Raw genomic sequence first — 21,718 nt, 5'->3', positions numbered from 1 at the left:
TCCCTTTAAGTTGTGATTAAAGTCTGTTAGCCATTCTAGAAAGTTCATTTACTTGATACAGTTTACTGATTATTGTAAAAAAAAAAAAAAAAAATGTTGTAAACATTGAGAAATGTTAAAAATGGATAACTTGGCTACAAAAAGTGAACTAGATGTAAATGTAAAATAAGAGAGTTCAACCTGATGTTGACAACCAGTATAAAAGTTTCTCAAACCTCCTTTTACTGAACATTTTTAAAAAAGAAAAATTAAACTTTTGTACAGTTTCATAGTTGAACTGTTTATCTAAAAGTGATGAAGTGCTTGAATGTTTCTAACATGAATGTTCTTCAGCATCATGAATGAATGAAGAATAAACACCAACCTCTTTGTTCTTCAGGATCTTCAGTGTGTTTCATTCTGCAGGGTTCTGGATCACTCATGTTCTCACTCTCCTCTTTAATGAACTCAGTCTTTACAGATTCCATCTCTTCTTGATGCTCGTCTTCACTTCTGGACTGATGGGAATATTCCAGCATTTATTGGAGAATTGTCAACAGGAGGAGCTTAGCTGATGATGTGACTCCCGTGTGGGAGGAGCTTCACTGATGATGAATTCCAGTGTGGGAGGAGCTGATCTACCAAAATCATAAATATATCAATTACAGAGTTTGTTATAATATAATGTAACAAAATTATTCCAAGTATAAATAACGGTAAAAACTGTTGAAAGCATAACCTCAGAAATAAATAGGGTGACCAGACGTCCCAAAATCTAAACTGTTGTCCCAAATCTGGCCCTAATTGTCCCGAAAATTATATTAAAGCAAAATCTTGAGTAGGCTGGTTATTGTCTGATAAACATTAAAAACTGTCTGCGGAGGTTGAGTCGTCCTGCAACCAGCCCCCGCCGGCTGCTCATTGGCTGCAGCATCTTTTTTCTAAGTTCTAAAAAAATACCGTAGGCGGCTAGGCGCGAATTTAGATATGCGTGTCCTTTTTGTTTTAAGCCTTGATGAAGAGAGCGTAAGTTGCTGCAGCCGCGAGGAGGACAGTGATGCACACGTAAAGGAGTGGTTGATTGTTCGCGGCACTGCGTACAAAAAAATACTTCACTACACAATTATTTCCTTATTTTTGTTTAAGCTTATTAGCGTTAGGCTACACAGAAATGTCTGATTTATGCACTGTTACTTACAACAGTCATTGTTTTTTTTTTCTTTTCACAATGACATTTGAGTTCATGATTTTAATGTTTTAATGACAGACTGTTGATCTTTGAATAAAAATATGTTTGGTTCAGGTTTGAAATTCATTATCTTTTATTATAGGCTACACAGTCTAATATCATAGAAGTCCATCAACCCAGACCGCAGACAACTTATCTTCATCATATTCACAGCAGCATAATATTCCCATATGAATCTAAATATAGTTTGATTTTCTGACAAGTACATTCATTGCAGTAATGAAATTAGATCAAAACAATGATTATAAATCTTTAAAAATAAAGAGCAGCACAAAGCGATATTTAATGTTTCTGTCAACCTGCATTCATAGTGATCTATGTTAACATGTGTTTTTAAAATGTCTCACGTGGCTCATTATAGGCTCAATAAAGTATTTAGCAGTTTCTGTTCCAGTATTTTAACAAGTAACTTACCAATTTGATCAGTCAAAGATGTGAAAAGAGTGATAAAATGGCAGCAGCAACACCTGAGATCGATTCCCATCGATTCCCCTCACAGATCTCAAACTTTGACTTCACTAAACATTAAACAAACACACAAAAGCACTCAGAATCGCTCAGGTCTGAATGAATTCAACACATTTTCCTCACACACTCACTGCTGCTGCTGCACTAATGTTATTTCAGCAGGAAGACGCCAGAAAAGACACAAAAGTAGCGCTGTGCCCGATGAAAACAACACAGAAACGAGCCTGTATTAAACAAACTGTATCCACAAGTTCCCCACGCCCCATGAGGCCTTGCGTCAGAAGTGGGCGTGTCTTCCGGTTCAAAGTAAAGAAGCGGGACGTTACACTCGTTCATTCAAGTTGACAGTCACTCAAGATTTAGAGATGATTCCAGCATCAATATTTGAACAATGTTTACAATAAAAGAATGTAATTTATTAATTTGTGTCAAGAGTTCAAATCATGCTGAATCTAACTGATATTTATATTCACATAAAAAGATCATTGCATACCTATTCACCTGCTTCCATTTATTTACCATCACAATAATGCACAAAACAATTTCATTAGGGCTTTTAAGTCCAATACATTTAGAAAAATGATCCTATTGATAAAATAGCATGTTTACGTCACTTTTCCGAGCATTTCTATTTTTTCCCCCTGAAATTATGAGATGATTACAATGCAAGGAGGTTTGAGCGATGTCTTCAGCCAGAGCAACAAGAGAGCTCATGAGAGGAAAAAAGGAGTTAACATGTGTGACAGATGTGGATGCATTAGTCCAGTATCAACAAAATAACTATGAAATGCGATGGATTTCTACCATATTCAGACAAAGTTTGTTACTGAAGATAAGTATCTGTCAAATTTAATAGTAAGAGGTACAAAGAATTGGATGTTTGGTTTGTTCTGTGAATGAATGCATGTACACAAGCTAAAAAAAAAAAAAAATGATAATGAAATTTTAAATAAACTATGATGTTCGTGTCAAATTATAAATAAGATATTTGTGGTAAAATCTCCCTTTATTTTTTCCTAGATTGCTTCAAAATATTTGAAGTAAGAGCTGAAGGCCATAATTGAGTTGTATTTATGATTTGAGCTTTTTTATTAAAACAATAATTTAATATCCTCTGTATCTGTTTGCTTTATTCTTAAAGTGGAGTTAAGCAATCAGTGCAGGTTTAAAATACAGACCATTGTGATCAACATCTATCTGGAAAACAATGTGCAATTGCACTGAAATTTACAATTGCACACAATTTTTGCACTGAAATGTACAGTTATCGCCAGCAGGTGGCGCTTATTGAACCCTCTTTTTGTTCAGAGATTATGCACTCATCAGTGAGAGAGAGACAGAGAAGTTTGCAATTTGTGAACACAGAGCAGGATAAAGTACAAGAGGAAACAGTCAAGGACTCTATAAGTGAAGTGGCAGTAAGTTTTGTAAGTTTATTTTTAGTCCATCCTGAAAAGTCTGTCTTGCAGATATGAACTAAAATCTTCCAAATCAATTCATGAAGATGAATTCTTCAAAAAGTGGTGGTACAAGAGGATGTGGTGCTGGTCCTTCAAGAGTCACTCTCAGTCTGTCTTTATGTATTTTAAACACTTCAGCCTGTGATTCTTATTAAGTGTGGGTCATTTTGTAGGATTCTTTACCTAACCTATCTAGGGGAATTTACAGTTAAAGACCCAAAAGACCAGATATGATGAACGAAGACCTGGAGTCAGAGTTGAAAAAAATAAATTGAAGAAAATTTTACTGATGAATAGATTGCAGTCAGCTTCAAGTCTTACAAGGAGTTCGTAGGCTGCTCTGCGTACATTCACATTTCCACAACAATTATACTCTAACAGAGTCCACTAACTTATGTCATTACTTCAGGTTGAATGATTCTGATTGGCTAAGAAAATTAGACAATATTAGAACTTTTCCACACGTGGGCAGATAGTCAGAAGCATATCTCCCTTCGTCACAGTGATGATGATCAGACCCTGAACTTAGGCACAGGATGTTAAGTCATGAAAAGGCATCTGCAGGTCTCAAGCAGAGTGCCAGTAGTCCATTGATACCAATACAGGACCTACACACAGAACACAGATACACATATACAGATACACATGATTCACAGCTTCTTCAAGGCTGAAGTTCATCTGAGCTCTGCTCTGAACAGGAGACTTTGCCAAAACATACTGATAACATGTTCTTTTCTCTCATTGAGAGGAACAGACAATATTCATCATTATTCTCTAGTGCTTGAAGATGAAAAGGAAAATAAATGCTTTAACATAAGTTTAACATAAGTCATTCAAATAATGTAATATTTAGAAAGAAATATGTTTATTAAAGGGATAGTTCACCCAAAAATGTAAATTCTGCCATCATTTACTCACCCTCAAGTAGAATGTCAGTAACCAAACAGATCTTGCATTTACTACCATAGTAGGAAAAATAAATACTATGGCTGTCAATGGGGGATGAGATCTGTTTGGTATACTGACATTCTTTCAAAGATCTTCCTTCTTGTTCAGCAGAGTAAAGAAATTTATACAGGTTTGGAACTACTTGAGGGTGAGTAAATGATGACAGAATTTGTATTTTTGGGTGAACTATCCCTTTGATAACTTGATTATACATCACTCAAAAGATATATCGTCCCCTTGGAATTATAAGGTTCTATCTGACATTTTTGTCAGAATTGAGTTATTCACATATTCATATTCTGTGACAACTTATTTACATTATATAATGTTTCTTTTTTTAAGTTATGTACATTTTGGTAATTTTTTTTTAGAAAACCAAAAGGTTCTATCTACAAACCCGATTCCAAAAAAGTTGGGACACTGTACAAATTGTGAATAAAAAGAAATGTTTTATTCACAATAGAATATAGATAACATATCAAATGTTGAAAGTGAGACATTTAGAAATGTCATGCCAAATATTGGCTCATTTTGCAACTTATTAGATTGATTGGGTATAAAAAGAGCCTCTCAGAGTGGCAGTGTCTCTCAGAAGTCAAGATGGGCAGAGGATCACCAATTCCCCCAATGCTGCGCCGAAAAATAGTGGAGCAATATCAGAATGGAGTTATCATCATCTACAGTGCATAATATCATCCAAACATTCAGAGAATCTGGAACAATCTTTGTGTGTAAGGGTCAAGGCCGGAAAACCATACTGGATGCCCGTGATCTTCGGACCCTTAGACGGCACTGCATCACATACAGGAATGCTACTGTAATGGAAATCACAACATGGGCTCAGGAATACTTCCAGAAAACATTGTCGGTGAACACAATCCACCGTGCCATTCGCCGTTGCCGGCTAAAACTCTATAGGTCAAAAAATAAGCCATATCTAAACATGATACAGAAGTGCAGGTGTTTTCTCTGGGCCAAGGCTCATTTAAAATGGATTGTGGCAAAGTGGAAAACTGTTCTGTGGTCAGACGAATCAAAATTTGAAGTTCTTTTTGGAAAACTGGGACGCCATGTCATGCGGACTAAAGAGGACAAGGAAAACCCAAGTTGTTATCAGCGCTCAGTTCAGAAGCCTGCATCTCTGATGGTATGGGGTTGCATGAGTGCGTGTGGCATGGGCAGCTTACACATCTGGAAAGGCACCATCAATGCTGAAAGGTATATCCAAGTTCTAGAACAACATATGCTCCCATCCAGACGTCGTCTCTTTCAGGGAAGACCTTGCATTTTCCAACATGACAATGCCAGACCACATACTGCATCAATTACAACATCATGGTACTGAAATGGCCAGCCTGCAGTCCAGATCTTTCACCCATAGAAAACATTTGGCGCATCATAAAGAGGAAGATGTGACAAAGAAGACCTAAGACAGTTGAGCAACTAGATGCCTGTATTAGACAAGAGTGGGACAACATTCCTATTCCTAAACTTGAGCAACTTGTCTCCTCAGTCCCCAGACATTTGCAGACTGTTATAAAAAGAAGAGGGGATGCCGCACAGTGGTAAACATGGCCTTGTCCCAACTTTTTTGAGATGTGTTGATGCCATGAAATTTCAAATCAACTTATTTTTCCCTTAAAATGATACATTTTCTCAGTTTAAACATTTGATATGTCATCTATGTTGCATTCTGAATAAAATATTGAAATTTGAAACTTCCACATCATTGCATTCTGTTTTTATTCACAATTTGTACAGTGTCCCGACTTTTTTGGAATCGGGTTTGTAGATCTGAAAATGTTTTTACACAATTTTCAAAAATCAAAAAGTTTTAGGAAAAAAAAAATCACTTGGGTTTTTGTGTGCTTTAGTCTCTCCTTTTATTTATTTCTGAACTGAGACAATGTAACTCTAGTGATCGTCAGCATGTTCCTCAGCTTTATAATGAATGAAGAAAAACCTCTTTTTTCTTCAGTATTGTGATGGTTCATTCTGCAGGTACTGGATCACTGGTGTTCTCTCTGTCCTCCTCTTCCAGATGCTTTCCGGTAGTTCTGACAAAAACAAACATGTTTTATCTCCAACAGACACAATATGAGTTGAATAGTCAATATTTCAGACTCTTCTCAGGCTAATCACATAATCCAGTCTTGGGTTTGATGTGGACCAAACCTTCAGTATGTGTTGTTCAAAACTTTTACTAGGATTGGGACAACTTTCAGGAACAATGTAATAAAACTTTAAAATTGTTTAAATCCTACAATATTTATATGTAGTATACACATTTTGCAGTTTATTTGTTTACAGTGATAAAGCACACACACATCCCTGACAGCAACATAGTGTCGTCCCAGATCTGGCCCACATTTGGTCCGTATACAATCCACATGTACCAGATGTGGGCCACATTCTGTTGCTGTCTGGGATTAAGACATTTATTAAAGCAGTTATCCTGTCAGTTAAGAAACTAACTTACACAGAAGCAACAGTTTCTCAACACATAAAGAGGCACTACTCACTGTAATTGTTTTTCGTAAGATGATAACTGAACGAACCTCTTCCCACACGGATCATGGTAATATGGTTTCTCCACTGCATGGATCTTCATGTGTATCTTCAGGTGACTTTTAAAAGAGAAACTCAATCCGCACTGATCACACGTGTGCGGCTTCTCTCTGCTGTGGATCCTCTCGTGTATTTTCAGATATGATGACTGATTGAATCTCTTGTCACAGTATGAACACTTGTACGGTTTCTCTCCAGTGTGAATTCTCTGGTGAAGTTTTAAACTGCTTGCTGCAGTAAAACTCTTCCCACACTCAAAGCACATGTACTCTCTCACATCATTATGAATTTTCTGATGCACTTGTAAACTGTAGAGCAGTGAAAAACTCTTTCCACACACAGAACATGAATGTGGCTTCTCCTTCGTATGAACTACCAGGTGTGTCTTCAGGTTTGATGCCCTAAGAAACGACTTGCCGCAGTGATCACATGTGAACTTCTTCTCTCCGGTGTGGATCCTCATGTGAATCTTAAGGTGGGATAACTGCGCGAAACTCTTCCCGCACTGATCACATGAGTGTGGTTTCTCTCCTGTATGGATCTTCATGTGTCGACTAAGATTAGGTTTTTGTGTGAAGCTCTTTCCGCACTGATCACATGTGTGTGGTTTCTCTCCAGTATGAACTGTCATGTGAAGCTCAAGATTAGGTTTGTTTCTGAAGCTCTTCCCACACTGATCACATGTGAACGGCTTCTCTCCAGGATGAACGGTCATGTGAACATCAAGATTACGTTTGTTTCTGAAGCTCTTCCTGCACTGATCACATGTGAATGGCTTCTCTCCAGGATGAACTCTCATGTGAAGCTCAAGACTATCCTTCCTTGAGAAGCTCTTCCCGCACTGATCACATGTGAATGGCTTCTCTCCAGTATGAGCTCTCATGTGACGCTCAAAATTACGTTTGTTTGGGAAACTCTTTCCACACTGAGTGCAGGTGAAAGATTTCTTGGCTCTTCTTTTCTTTAAAAATGTCTTTTTAGTCTTTGAGCGACTCAAAGGTTCTTCTCCAGGTTTGACATGATGTTTCTCCTCCACTTCACTCAGTTCTTCACTCTCCTCCTTCAATTCCATCAGGTCTGAAATTAAAGAAATATGAAGTGAAATTACCTAAAATATCCCTGATATAACAGCAGAAAGTAGACAACTGCTATAAAATACGACCATTTTGCTGTTTTTCTTCATTAATTAAACGAACGGTCACATTTAATTGACTTCCATTCATACACATGTGAAAGTGGGACACCAGAAACGAAAGCTCGAGCGAGACGTCATATCACGACCGTTGCGGTGTCTGTAGAAATTTCACATGCTCAAAGTCGAGCGATCGTGGCTTTAACTAGTTTTAAATGTCTATCATGCTAGTCAAACTACTGGTTTATTTACATTACCACACTGGTGCACAATTATTTAATAAATAATTCACTACATTTGTGTCTGTATATTGTTTCACAAAGTAATGTTTAAGTGAAGCCTGATGCCTTTCACAAAAGAAAGATCCCAGTCTCTTCCAAACAGTGAGGTGTTGGAGATCTCAGAAGTGAAGACCAGAAGACTCAGTTGTGTCTTCAACAGGATTCTTTATTGAGAACATGTACTGTTGGTCGCTGCAGTCATCAAGTCCAGCTAAGGCAGTGTAAGTTGCAGTTTAAATACATTTTAGGGATAGAGACTGTTAAATAATTTCTTATTTCTTGGGCTTCATTTTTTGACTATGTTTTTCTTGGGATTTTGGGGTTTGGGGGCTCGTCCGGGATATTCCTAAGAAACCTAAACTTTATTTATTGACTGATTGATTGCATTATTATTATAATATGTCCTTGGAGCTGTAGCTGCTGAGGAAAAATGAGAACAGTCATATTTTCTGTAGTTCACCACTACATTACCAATATACTTCCACTAAACAGAATCTATGTTTACCCAGCCAAAATTATATCAGTTCTGAGAACTACAGAAATGTGAAAAGTGTCCATTAAATAGTTGTAACTATGATTCTAAATCCAAAATTGCTTCATGTGGCTTTGAATGATAGATGAATCACTTGTTCATATCAGTAAGCAAGAGTTGTTGTGTAAGCTTTTTGTTATCATTCTTTGTCAATTTAATATATTGTCAGGTAATATATTTTCCATTAAATACAGTATAAAAGGGTTACAGCACTTTACCCCATTGAAAAGTTGCAGTTAAAGTTAAGATACAGTACTCCGTATGAATGATCATAACCCTCTGAAACCCAATTTAGAAAATAATCTTGATGTCTATTTTAAATCTGATGATTTGCTGGGAAGAGATATAATGCATAAATTGAGAGTGGAAATTGTGTTTACTAAAAATGATGTTTCTCTTTTCTTCTCTTTTGTGCTGATGGTATCCACTGAGCCACACCTTCATCCTGCTGATTACATGCTGAGTGAAGCTAAGAGTGAAGGACGAAGCAGGTTTTATCAATGATAAACCGTACACTGCAGATGGACAAAGTTGGCGACTGACACAAGATTTGAGGAAGATCAATGACCTGATCATTCCGCTTTCACCAGTGGTACTGGATGTGGTAACTATAATAAATGTAATATCACCTATACAGAAATTCTATAATGTCCTTGATATATGTTCTGCTTTTTGCAGCATACCGATATCTGAAGAGGCGCAGCCATTATTTTAGTTTACATGCAAACAACAACAATTTACATGGACACGTCTTCCTCAGGGCTACGTTGACTCGCCTGCTGTGTCTGTATGACAAGGCTTTGCGTCAAGGCATTGATACCAAAGCCTCACCACAACAACATCAAGTGGACTGATGAAATGGATGCTGACTTTACCAAAACATGGAAACAAAGAAATTTTAAGCCAGCGAATGGAAAACCAATAGCACATTCTGATTTGATAGGCGATTTAATTAAAGGTGCCCTAGAACCCTTTTTCACAAGATGTAATACAAGTCTAAGGTGTCCCCTGAATGTGTCTGTGAAGTTTCAGCTCAAAATACCCCATAGAGTTTTTTTTAATTCATTTTTTTAACTGCCTATTTTGGGGCATCATTATAAATGCGCTGATTCAACGTGCTTCCCCTTTAAATCCTTGCACTCCCCGCCCCCGGGCTCGCCACTCTATAATACATTGCATAAACAAAGTTCACACAGCTAATATAACCCTCAAAATGGATCTTTACAAAGTGTTTGTCATCAGATCATGTTAGTATTTATTTGGATGTTTACATTTGATTCTGAATGAGTTCGAGGCTATGCCCCGTGGCTAAAGCTAACATTACACAGCGTTGGAGAGATTTATAAAGAATGAAGTTGTGTTTATGAATTATACAGACTGCAGGTGTTTAATAATGAAAATAACGATGGCTCTCGTCTCCGTGAATACAGTAAGAAACGATGGTAACTTTAACCACATTTAACAGTACATTAGCAACATGCTAACAAAATATTTAGACATTTTACAAATATCACTAAAAATATCATGATATCATGGATCATGTCAGTTATTATTGCTCCATCTGCCATTTTTCGCTGTTGTCCTTGTTTGCTTACCTGCATAAAGTCTGTTGATTCAGCTGTGCTGCTCCAGACGTTAATACTGGCTTGTCTAATGCCTTGAACATGAGCTGGCATATGGGGGCGTACATATTAATGATCCCGACTGTTACGTAACAGTTAGTGTTATGTTGAGATTCACTTGTTCTTCAGAGGTCTTTTAAACAAATGAGATTTACATAAGAATAAGGAATCAATGGTGTTTGAGACTCGCTGTATGCCATTTTCATGTACTGAACTCTTGTTATTCAACTATGCCGAGGTAAATTCAATTTTCAATTCTAGGGCACCTTTAATGCAGTGCAGCTGCCGAACAAAGTGGCCATAGTCAAGGTGAGGGGACATGCAGCAGGAGATTCAGAGGAAATAAGAGACAATCAATTGGCTGATACAGCTGCTAAAGAGGCTGCTAAAAATCATGCAAAAAGGCAATTGAATTTGGGAAAGTCGCTACGATGGCACACGTGACTAATTTGCCTGATATTGATGTCAAAATATTACAGAGTCAAACTACAGAGGCTGACTTACAATACTGGGCCTCAAAAGGCTGTCAGCCAGACAAACAGGGAATTATCAGAGACTCTGAAGGGAAAGTGGCCTTGCCAAAGTCGACACTTGTGCTGCTTATACGTCACTATCATGGTCTCTCACACACAAGTGCTGCAAAGACAGCTCAAGCAATTAATGCTTTGTATTGCATTGCAGAGAAACCAACACACCAAGCACCTGAGAGACGACCTTAAACAAAGCATGCAAATGAAGTATTCAGGTATAGGAACACGTCCCAGACTGTAGAGGTTCGCTAGTCCTAATCCAATCAGCATAACTATTCAACAAATGGGACAGAGCTATTAAAGACAAAAGGTGAGAGTCTCAGCAATCTGACTCAGACATATATCATCATCTTAAAATGCTAAATATAATGTTAGTATTTCATGGGATGTTATGTCAGGACGTAGAATCAGCAGATCTTAAACAGATTCTTAAATTTGTAATCCCACAGAGGCATTCGGGTTATTATGTATATTCAGCATGTTTTTTTCTTTTTGAATCAGATCAGTATACAATTTATGAGAAATATAACTTTATCAGTAACTATAAATCAGATTTTGCTTTAGTTGTGATTACAAAACTGTCAGCTATTCTGGAAAATTCATTTACTTGATACAGTTTACTGATTATTCTTTAAAAAAAAAATGTAAATATATTGAGAAATGTCCAACATTTTGATAACATGGCTACAAAAAAAGTGAACTAAATATTAATGTAAAATAAGAGCTAAAATAATATTTAGTTCAACCTGATGATGACAACCAGTATAAAAGCTCTAAACCTCCTTTTACTGAACATTTTTGAAAAACAAAAATGAAACTTTTGTATCCGTTTAACTGTTTATCTAAATGAGCAGAAGTGCTTGAATCTTTCTAACATGAATGTTGTTCAGCATCATGAATGAATGAAGAAGAAACACCAACCTCTTTGTTCTTCAGTATCTTCAGTGTGTTTCATTCTGCAGGGTTCTGGATCACTCATGTTCTCACTCTCCTCTTTAATGAACTCAGTCTTTACAGATTCCATCTCTTCCTGATGCTCGTCTTCACTTCTGGACTGATGGGAATATTCCAGCATTTATTGGAGAATTGTAAACAGGAGGAGCTTAGCTGATGATGTGACTCCCGTGGGAGGAGCTTCATTGATGATGTGATTAGTGTGGGAGGAGCTTCACTGATAATGAATTTCAGTGTGGGAGGAGCTGATCTACCAAAATCATAAATATATCAATTACAGAGTTTGTTATAATATAATGTAACAAAATTATTCCAAGTATAAATAATGAATCTGGCCCTAATTGTCCAGAAAATTATATTAAAGCAAAATCTTGAGTAGGCTGGTTATTGTCTGATAAACATTAAAAACTGTCTGCGGAGGTTGAGTCGTCCTGCAACCAGCCCCCGCCGGCTGCTCATTGGCTGCAGCATCATTTTTCTAAGTTCTAAAAAAATACCGTAGGCGGCTAGGCGCGAATTTAGATATGCATGCCCTTTTTGTTTTAAGCCTTGATGAAGAGAGCGTAAGTTGCTGCAGGACAGTGATGCACGCGTAAAGGAGTGACTGATTGTTCACAGCACTGTGTACAAAAAAATACTTCACTACACAATTATTTCCTTATTTTTGCTTAAGCTTATTAGCGTTAGGCTATACAGAAATGTCTGATTTATGCACTGTTACTTACAACAGTCATTGTTTTTTTTCTTTTCACAATGACATTTGAGTTCATGATTTTAATGTTTTAATGACAGACTGTTGATCTTTGAATAACAATATGTTTGGTTCAGGTTTGAAATTCATTATCTTTTATTATAGGCTACGCAGTCTAATATCATAGAAGTCCATCAACCCAGACCGCAGACAACCCCTTATCTTCATCATATTCACAGCAGCATAATATTCCCATATGAATCTAAATATAGTTTAACATATGTGTATTTAAAATGTCTCACGTGGCTCATTATAGGCTCAATAAAGTATTTAACAGTTTCTGTTCCAGTATTTTAACAAGTAACTTACCAATTTGATCAGTCAAAGATGTGAAAAGAGTGATAAAATGGCAGCAGCAACACCTGAGATCGATTCCCCTCACAGATCTCAAACTTTGACTTCACTAAACATTAAACAAACACACAAAAGCACTCAGAGTCGCTCAGGTCTGAATGAATTCAACACATTTTCCTCACACACTCACTACTGCTGCTGCTGCACTAATGTTATTTCAGCAGGAAGACGCCAGAAAAGACACAAAAGTAGCGCTGTGTCCAATGAAAACAACACAGAAACGAGCCTGTATTAAACAAACTGTATCCACAAGTTCCCCACGCCCCATGAGGCCTTGCGTCAGAAGTGGGCGTGTCTTCCGGTTCAAAGTAAAGAAGCGGGACGTTACACTCTTACCCTGCGTTCCCATGTCCATACTATCCACCCTAAATAGTATGTGAGATTAAAATAAGTGTGTCCCAAAGCATAGTATGTTGAAGAGTATGGCAAAAGTCCCCGGATGGTCTACTATTTCCGGTAGATTTTCGAAGTGTGGATCCGTGCACACTATAGAGGCTAATATTGCCCACAACCCATTGCGCATTGGACGAGGTTTCAGTTCAGAACTACAAACACGAGTAAAAAGTGTTAAAAAACTACAAAACATGGCGGATATATGCAATCGACGCTGAGAGATTTGAGTGACTAATAATCAGTTTAACCTGATAGAAAATATATATGTAATGTTACCCGTGTTATTTTTCATCTGCAAATACCAATGTGGACTTTTATGAAGATCCGATAATGGCCATTAACTTTTAAATGCATCATTATGCATTAATATGAGGAGAGTTCTCCACATGAAAGACCCGCGACTGCAGATCAACGTGCTGCATTTCTCTCCGATACGGTAGGAAATTAACTAAATGAAATGTGGAGGATGTAAGATGATTAACAGGCCAGTTTACGGTGACTGGATGCGACAGAGAGAAAAGACGCGATTGTATGACGTGTTAGTATGTCCCAAAGCTTGTCTACTCTTTTACTACACACTCAAAAGTAAGTACTTTTTGTTCACAGAAAGAGTACATACTTTTAGGGCGTAGTATAAGTAGGTGAATTGGAACGCAGCAGTAGTGATGGGAAGTTCGGATCATTTTACTGACTCGGACTTTTGAGTCTCGTTCAACAAAATGAACGAATCTTTTTTCGAGTCATTTCGTTCATTTCGTTCATTTTAGAAAAATGTAATTAAAATGTTATGTGTTACTTCCCCAACACATCTACTACTTATGCAAACGTTGATCCCACTACAAACAATACAAAACTACAATGCTATAAGATTCAGAAATGATTAATTCATTCTTTACCTGGGTCTTCAGTTTATGACAAGCTGATTAAGCTCACCTCACCTCTTGTCTGACAAGTCTTCGGGTTTAAGTCATTCCTTAATGACGTGACAGGCAGTCCCATGCTAAACCAATGCAGTCTGAGCCGCAAAGAGAATTGATTAGTTCTCTTCATGAGTCTTTCGGGTTTTTGAGTCGTTCCTTAATCACGTGACAGACCCATACACCAAGCCAATGCATTCTGAGCCGGAAAGAGAATTGATTAGTTCTTTTTATGAGTCTTTCGGGTTTTGAGTCGTTCCTTAATCACGTGACAGACCCACGCTATTTCTGATATTTCTGTCACTGTTTTTGTTACTGTTTCTTGAGGATCTGTGGTGTGTTATTATAAATAAATAAAGTCCTGTTATAAATAAAATATTGATTAATTTATCTTTTTGACTGTCTATCTGTAAATAAACACTAGGCTATATAATAATATAATAATCCAAGCCTACGATACAAAGTATTTATAGTTTGTTCATTTTTACTCCAATTTTGATTTTGCTGTTATAATAATTGCTTTTCCTAGTCAGACTTGACATATTAGTCTAATATATGTATAAGAAGATTGCTCAAAAAGGACATAATGACATAAATTAAAAGCAAATAACATTTTGAATTTGAATTATTAGTTTAAGACATCAAGGTTATGATAACTTCAGCTTTAACAGTTGTAACACAAACTCAAACAAAACTGGAGAGTTAACGTTATTTACTAATAAATATAATGTGCTTGCAGCATAGCGTATGGGTCTGTCACGTGATTAAGGAACGACTCAAAAACCCGAATGACTCATAAAAAGAACTAATCAATTCTCTTTCCGGCTCAGAATGCATTGGTCGCGTATGGGCCTGTCACGTGATTAAGGAACGACTCAAAACCCGAAAGACTCATGAAATGAACTAATCAATTGAATCATCAGGTGAACTACTACTAGCAGTACATAACCTGTAGAATATTGCACATGCGCGACTGAACGAATCACCCCCCGAGACGACTCGTTCTTCCCGAGTCACATTAAAGATTCGTTCAAAATGAACGAATCGTTCAAAAACGACACATCACTATACACTCGTTCATTCAACAGTTGACAGTCACTCAAGATTTAGAGATGATTCCAGCATCAATATCTGAACAATGTTTACAATAAAAGAATGTCACTGTAACAGTAATTTATTCATTTGTGTCAAGAGTTCAAATCATGCTGAATCTAACTGATATTTATATTCACATAAAAAGATCATTGCATACATTCAGTTTCACCTGCTTCCATTTATTTACCATCACAATAATGCACAAAACAATTTCATTAGGGCTTTTAAGTCCAATACATTTAGAAAAATGGTCCTATTGATAAAATAGCATGTTTACGTCACTTTTCCAAGCATTTCTATTTTTTTCCCCTGAAATTATGAGATGATTACAATGCAAGGAGGTTTGAGCGATGTCTTCAGCCAGAGCAACAAGAGAGCTCATGAGAGGAAAAAAGGAGTTAACATGTGTGACAGATGTGGATGCATTAGTCCAGTATCAACAAAATAACTATGAAATGCGATGGATTTCTACCATATTCAGACAAAGTTTGTTACTGAAGATAAGTATCTGTCAAATTTAATAGTAAGAGGTACAAAGAATTGGATGTTTGGTTTGTTCTGTGAATGAATGCATGTACACAAGCTAAAAAAAAAAAAAAATGATAATGAAATTTTAAATAAACTATGATGTTCGTGTCAAATTATAAATAAGATATTTGTAGTAAAATCTCCCTTTATTTTTTCCTAGATTGCTTCAAAATATTTGAAATAAGAGCTGAAGGCCATAATTGAGTTGTATTTATGATTTGAGCTTTTTTATTAAAACAATAATTTAATATCCTCTGTATCTGTTTGCTTTATTCTTAAAGTGGAGTTACGCAATCAGTGCAGGTTTAAAATACAGACCATTTTGATCAACATTTATCTGGAAAACAATGTGCAATTGCACACAGTTTTTGCACTGAAATGTACAGTTATCGCCAGCAGGTGGCGCTTATTGAACCCTCTTTTTGTTCAGAGATTATGCACTCATCAGTGAGAGAGAGACAGAGAGGTTTGCAATTTGTGAACACAGAGCAGGATAAAGTACAAGAGGAAACAGTAAATGACTCTATAAGTGAAGTGGCAGTAAGTTTTATAAGTTTATTTTTAGTCCATCCTGAAAAGTCTGTCTTGCAGATATGAACTAAAATCTTCCAAATCAATTCATGAAGATGAATTCTTCAAAAAGTGGTGGTACAAGAGGATGTGGTGCTGGTCCTTCAAGAGTCTCTCTCAGTCTGTCTTTATGTATTTTAAACACTTCAGCCTGTGATTCTTATTAAGTGTGGGTCATTTTGTAGGAATCTTTACCTAACCTATCTAGGGGAATTTACAGTTAAAGACCCAAAAGACCAGATATGATGAACGAAGACCTGGAGTCAGAGTTGAAAAAAATAAATTGAAGAAAATTTTACTGATGAATAGATTGCAGTCAGCTTCAAGTCTTACAAGGAGTTCGTAGGCTGCTCTGCGTACATTCACATTTCCACAACAATTATACTCTAACAGAGTCCACTAACTTATGTCATTACTTCAGGTTGAATGATTCTGATTGGCTAAGAAAATTAGACAATATTAGAACTTTTCCACACGTGGGCAGATAGTCAGAAGCATATCTCCCTTCGTCACAGTGATGATGATCAGACCCTGAACTTAGGCACAGGATGTTAAGTCATGAAAAGGCGTCTGCAGGTCTCAAGCAGAGTGCCAGTAGTCCATTGATACCAATACAGGACCTACACACAGAACACAGATACACATATACAGATACACATGATTCACAGCTTCTTCAAGGCTGAAGTTCATCTGAGCTCTGCTCTGAACAGGAGACTTTGCCAAAACATACTGATAACATGTTCTTTTCTCTCATTGAGAGGAACAGACAATATTCATCATTATTCTCTAGTGCTTGAAGATGAAAAGGAAAATAAATGCTTTAACATAAGTTTAAATAATGTAATATTTAGAAATAAATATGTTGATTAAAGGGATAGTTCACCCAAAAATGTAAATCCTGTCATCATTTACTCACCCTCAAGTAGAATGTCAGTAACCAAACAGATCTTGCATTTACTACCATAGTAGGAAAAATAAATACTATGGCTGTCAATGGGGGATGAGATCTGTTTGGTATACTGACATTCTTTCAAATATCTTCCTTCTTGTTCAGCAGAATAAAGAAATTCATACAGGTTTGGAACTACTTGAGGGTGATTAAATGATGACAGAGTTTGCATTTTTGGGTGAACTATCCCTTTGATAACTTGATTATACATCACTCAAAAGATATATCGTCCCCTTGGAATTTTTTATTAATTATCTATCTGACATTTTTGTCAGAATTGAGTTATTCACATATTCATACTCTGTGACAACTTATTTACATTATATAATATTTCTTTTTTTAAGTTATGTACATTTTGGTACTTTTTTTTTTTGAAAACAAAAAGGTTCTATCTACAAACCCGATTCCAAAAAAGTTGGGACACTGTACAAATTGTGAATAAAAAAGGAATGCAATAATTTACAAATCTCATAAACTATTTTATTTACAATAGAATATAGATAACATATCAAATGTTGAAAGTGAGACATTTAGAAACGTCATGCCAAATATTGGCTCATTTTGCAACTTATTAGGTCAATTGGCAACATGATTGGGTATAAAAAGAGGCTCTCAGAGTGGCAGTGTCTCTCAGAAGTCAAGGTGGGCTGAGGATCACCAATTCCCCCAATGCTGCGGCGAAAAATACTGGAGCAATATCAGAAAGGAGTTTCTCAGAGAAAAATTGCAAAGAGTTTGAAGTTATCATCTACAGTTTATAATATCATCCAAAGATTCAGAGAATCCGGAACAATCTTTATGCGTAAGGGTCAAGGCCAGAAAACCATACTGGATGCCGTGATCTTCGGGCCCTTAGACGGCACTGCATCACATACAGGAATGCTACTGTAATGGAAATCACAACATGGGCTCAGGAATACTTCCAGAAAACATTGTCGGTGAACACAATCCACCGTGCCATTCGCCGTTGCCGGCTAAAACTCTATAGGTCAAAAAAGAAGCCATATCTAAACATGATCCAGGTGTTTTCTCTGGGCCAAGGCTCATTTAACCCTCAGGTTGTGTTCAAAACCCTATAACACATGTGATGTTCCCGGTCAAAAATGACCGGCCCATAAAAAAAAGCATATAAATCACTCATTATACCATATTTTCACCCAATCTTGGATTCAATCTTTTTGTCAACAAGTTCTCTTTCAATTAGGACTGGTTTTATATTTTGATTTGGATCTGAATAATCATAGGCCTCATTTATTTGAGAGTAGGCATTTCATTTTTTTAGTAATTTTTTTTAAATTTTTGAATAATTTTGGAAATATTAAATAAAATCTGAAGAAAATTGGTATTGTTGATCACACTAGTCTACTCTAATGTTTCACCAGGAATTTTGTTTTGAAACTTTTGTTTTGTAAAAAAATATGGCACATAGTCACACTTGTGGTGTTCCCGGTCAAAAATGACCGGCCTATAAAAAATAGCTTATAAATCACTCATTATACCATATTTTCACCCAATCTTGGATTCAATCTTTTTGTCAACTTGTTCTCTTTCAATTAGGACTGGTTTTATAGTTCTGTTTGCATCTGATTAATCATGGGCCTCATTTATCTGAGAGTAGGCATCTCATTTTTTGAGTAAAAAACAAATAATTTATGAGTAAATTTGGAAATATTAAAAAAAAAATATGAAAAAAATGGCTACTGTTGATCACACTAGTCTACTCTAATGTTTCACCAGGAATTTTGTTTTGAAACTTTTGTTTTGTAAAAAATATGGCACATAGTCACACTTGTGGTGTTCCTGGTCAAAAATGACCGGCCTATAAAAAATAGCTTATAAATCACTCATTATAACATATTTTTACCCAATCTTGGATTCAATCTTTTTGTCAACTTGTTCTCTTTCAATTAGGACTGGTTTTATATCCTGTTTGCATCTGATTAATCGTGGGCCTCATTTATCTGAGAGTAGGCATGGTCAAAATGGTCACAATGGCCGACCATTGAAAGTGAATGGGAGAGATTGAAAATAACAGAACAATTTAGTTTTCAGGAGCATGTTCATTATTTTCATGTACACATATGAGCATATGTGCTTGCAAACATCGAGCCCTTGGACCTGTGCATGTAAACTTTTGCAGCTCGTTTTTGTATTTGGTTGCGTTGTGAACTTTTGCAGCGCGTTTTTGTATTTGGTTGCGTTGTGAATTTTTGCAGCATGTTTTTGTATTTGGTTGCGTTGTGAACTTTTGCAGCATGTTTTTGTATTTGGTTGCGTTGTGAACTTTTGCAGCATGTTTTTGTATTTGGTTGCGTTGTGAACTTTTGCAGCGCGTTTCTGTGTTTGGTTGCGTCGTGAACTTATGCAGCATGTTTTTGTATTTGGTTGCGTTGTGAATTTTTGCAGCGCATTTCTGTATTTGGTTGCGTTGTGAACTTTTGCAGCGTGTTTTTGTATTTGGTTGCGTTGTGAACTTTTGCAGCACATGTGTTGTCAAACTCATGAAGAAGTTACCCGTTGTACTCCAGTGAAGTCCACAATATGGAGAAAAATCCTGCAAAGTTTTCCTCAACCTTATTTTCCTTTCAACTGAAGAAAGAAAGACATGGGGTGAGTGAATTATCAGGAAATTTTAATTATAAAGCAAATCCTTCTTCTTTTGAAGCCGGGTCACTGCAGTCACGGCCAGTTTGTGTTTGTGTGTGTGTGTGTGTGTGTGTGTGTGTGTGTGTGGTAATGTCAGATGGATAAATGTATATTAGATGCAGGTTAGGGTAGGATCAAATTTCTCTCTGTGGAAAAGAATGTGTGTAATACTCAAAAAAAGTTTGTATGTTTTAACGTGTGTGTGTCTGGGTAGCGTGTGTATAAATGTATCGATACATGCACAGGTCCAAGGGCTCGATGTTTGCAAGCACATATGCTCATATATGTACATGAAAATAATGAACATGCTCCTGAAAACTAAATTGTTCTGTTATTTTCAGTCTCTCCCATTCACTTTCAATGGTCGGCCATTGTGACCATTTTTGACCATGCCTACTCTCAGATAAATGAGGCCCATGATTAATCAGATGCAAACAGAAATATAAAACCAGTCCTAATTGAAAGAGAACAAGCTGATAAAAAGATTGAATCCAAGATTGGGTGAAAATATGGTATAATGAGTGATTTATAAGCTATTTTTTATAGGCCGGTCATTTTTGACCGGGAACACCACAAGTGTGACTATGTGCCATATTTTTTACAAAACAAAAGTTTCAAAACAAAATTCCTGGTGAAACATTAGAGTAGACTAGTGTGATCAACAGTAGCCATTTTTTTCATATTTTTTTTTAATATTTCCAAATTTACCCACAAATTATTTGTTTTTTACTCAAAAAATGAGATGCCTACTCTCAGATAAATGAGGCCCATGATTAATCAGATGCAAACAGAAATATAAAACCAGTCCTAATTGAAAGAGAACAAGTTGACAAAAAGATTGAATCCAAGATTGGGTGAAAATATGGTATAATGAGTGATTTATAAGCTATTTTTTATAGGCCGGTCATTTTTGACCGGGAACACCACAAGTGTGACTATGTGCCATATTTTTTACAAAACAAAAGTTTCAAAACAAAATTCCTGGTGAAACATTAGAGTAGACTAGTGTGATCAACAATACCAATTTTCTTCAGATTTTATTTAATATTTCCAAAATTATTCAAAAATTTTAAAAAATTTACTCAAAAAATGAGATGCCTACTCTCAGATAAATGAGGCCCACGATTAATCAGATGCAAACAGAAATATAAAACCAGTCCTAATTGAAAGAGAACAAGTTGACAAAAAGATTGAATCCAAGATTGGGTGAAAATATGGTATAATGAGTGATTTATAAGCTATTTTTTATGGGCCGGTCATTTTTGACCGGGAACACCACGAGTGTAACAAGGTAACAAAACCCCCACAAAAAATTAAGAAAATGTCCAAAAAAATATTGAGATTTAGTTATACCCTTTGGGAACAAAGTCACTAAGTTTCAGTCCAAAGCGATAACATTAACTAGTATTTTCGGGAAAAAGAAAATTGGTGTTCGGGTCAAATTGACCCGAACACAACATGAGGGTTAAAATGGACTGTGGCAAAGCGGAAAACTGTTCTGTGGTCAGATGAATCAAAATTTGAAGTTCTTTTTGGATAACTGGGACGCCATGTCATCCGGACTAAAGAGGACAAGGACAACCCAAGTTGTTATCAGCGCTCAGTTCAGAAGCCTGCATATCTGATGGTATGGGGTTGCATGAGTGCGTGTGGCATGGGCAGCTTACACACCTGGAAAGGCACCATCAATGCTGAAAGGTATATCCAAGTTCTAGAACAACATATGCTCCCATCCAGACGTCGTCTCTTTAAGGGAAGACCTTGCATTTTCCAACATGACAATGCCAGACCA

General features: G+C 36.5%; 1 protein-coding gene across 1 annotated transcript in view; it reads right to left on the bottom strand.

Moving 5' to 3' along the window:
• The window catches only part of LOC137014847 (zinc finger protein 585A-like), a 33,395-nt gene that overhangs the window by 4,492 nt on the left and 7,185 nt on the right, over window positions 1-21,718 (bottom strand). The window contains exons 4-9 of the mRNA XM_067379352.1: window positions 16,941-16,951; window positions 11,691-11,823; window positions 6,663-7,749; window positions 6,441-6,527; window positions 6,110-6,161; window positions 365-497 (exon numbers count right to left, since the gene is read on the bottom strand). Of these exons, the coding sequence (XP_067235453.1) occupies window positions 365-497; window positions 6,110-6,161; window positions 6,441-6,527; window positions 6,663-7,749; window positions 11,691-11,823; window positions 16,941-16,951 (1,503 nt within the window). The remainder of the gene's footprint in view (window positions 1-364; window positions 498-6,109; window positions 6,162-6,440; window positions 6,528-6,662; window positions 7,750-11,690; window positions 11,824-16,940; window positions 16,952-21,718) is intronic.

This window comes from Chanodichthys erythropterus, chromosome 24 (assembly GCF_024489055.1).
Source record: "Chanodichthys erythropterus isolate Z2021 chromosome 24, ASM2448905v1, whole genome shotgun sequence".
Classification (NCBI taxonomy): domain Eukaryota; kingdom Metazoa; phylum Chordata; class Actinopteri; order Cypriniformes; family Xenocyprididae; genus Chanodichthys; species Chanodichthys erythropterus.
Note: the sequence above shows the minus strand (reverse complement) of the source record. Positions and strands in the feature narration are given on the sequence as shown.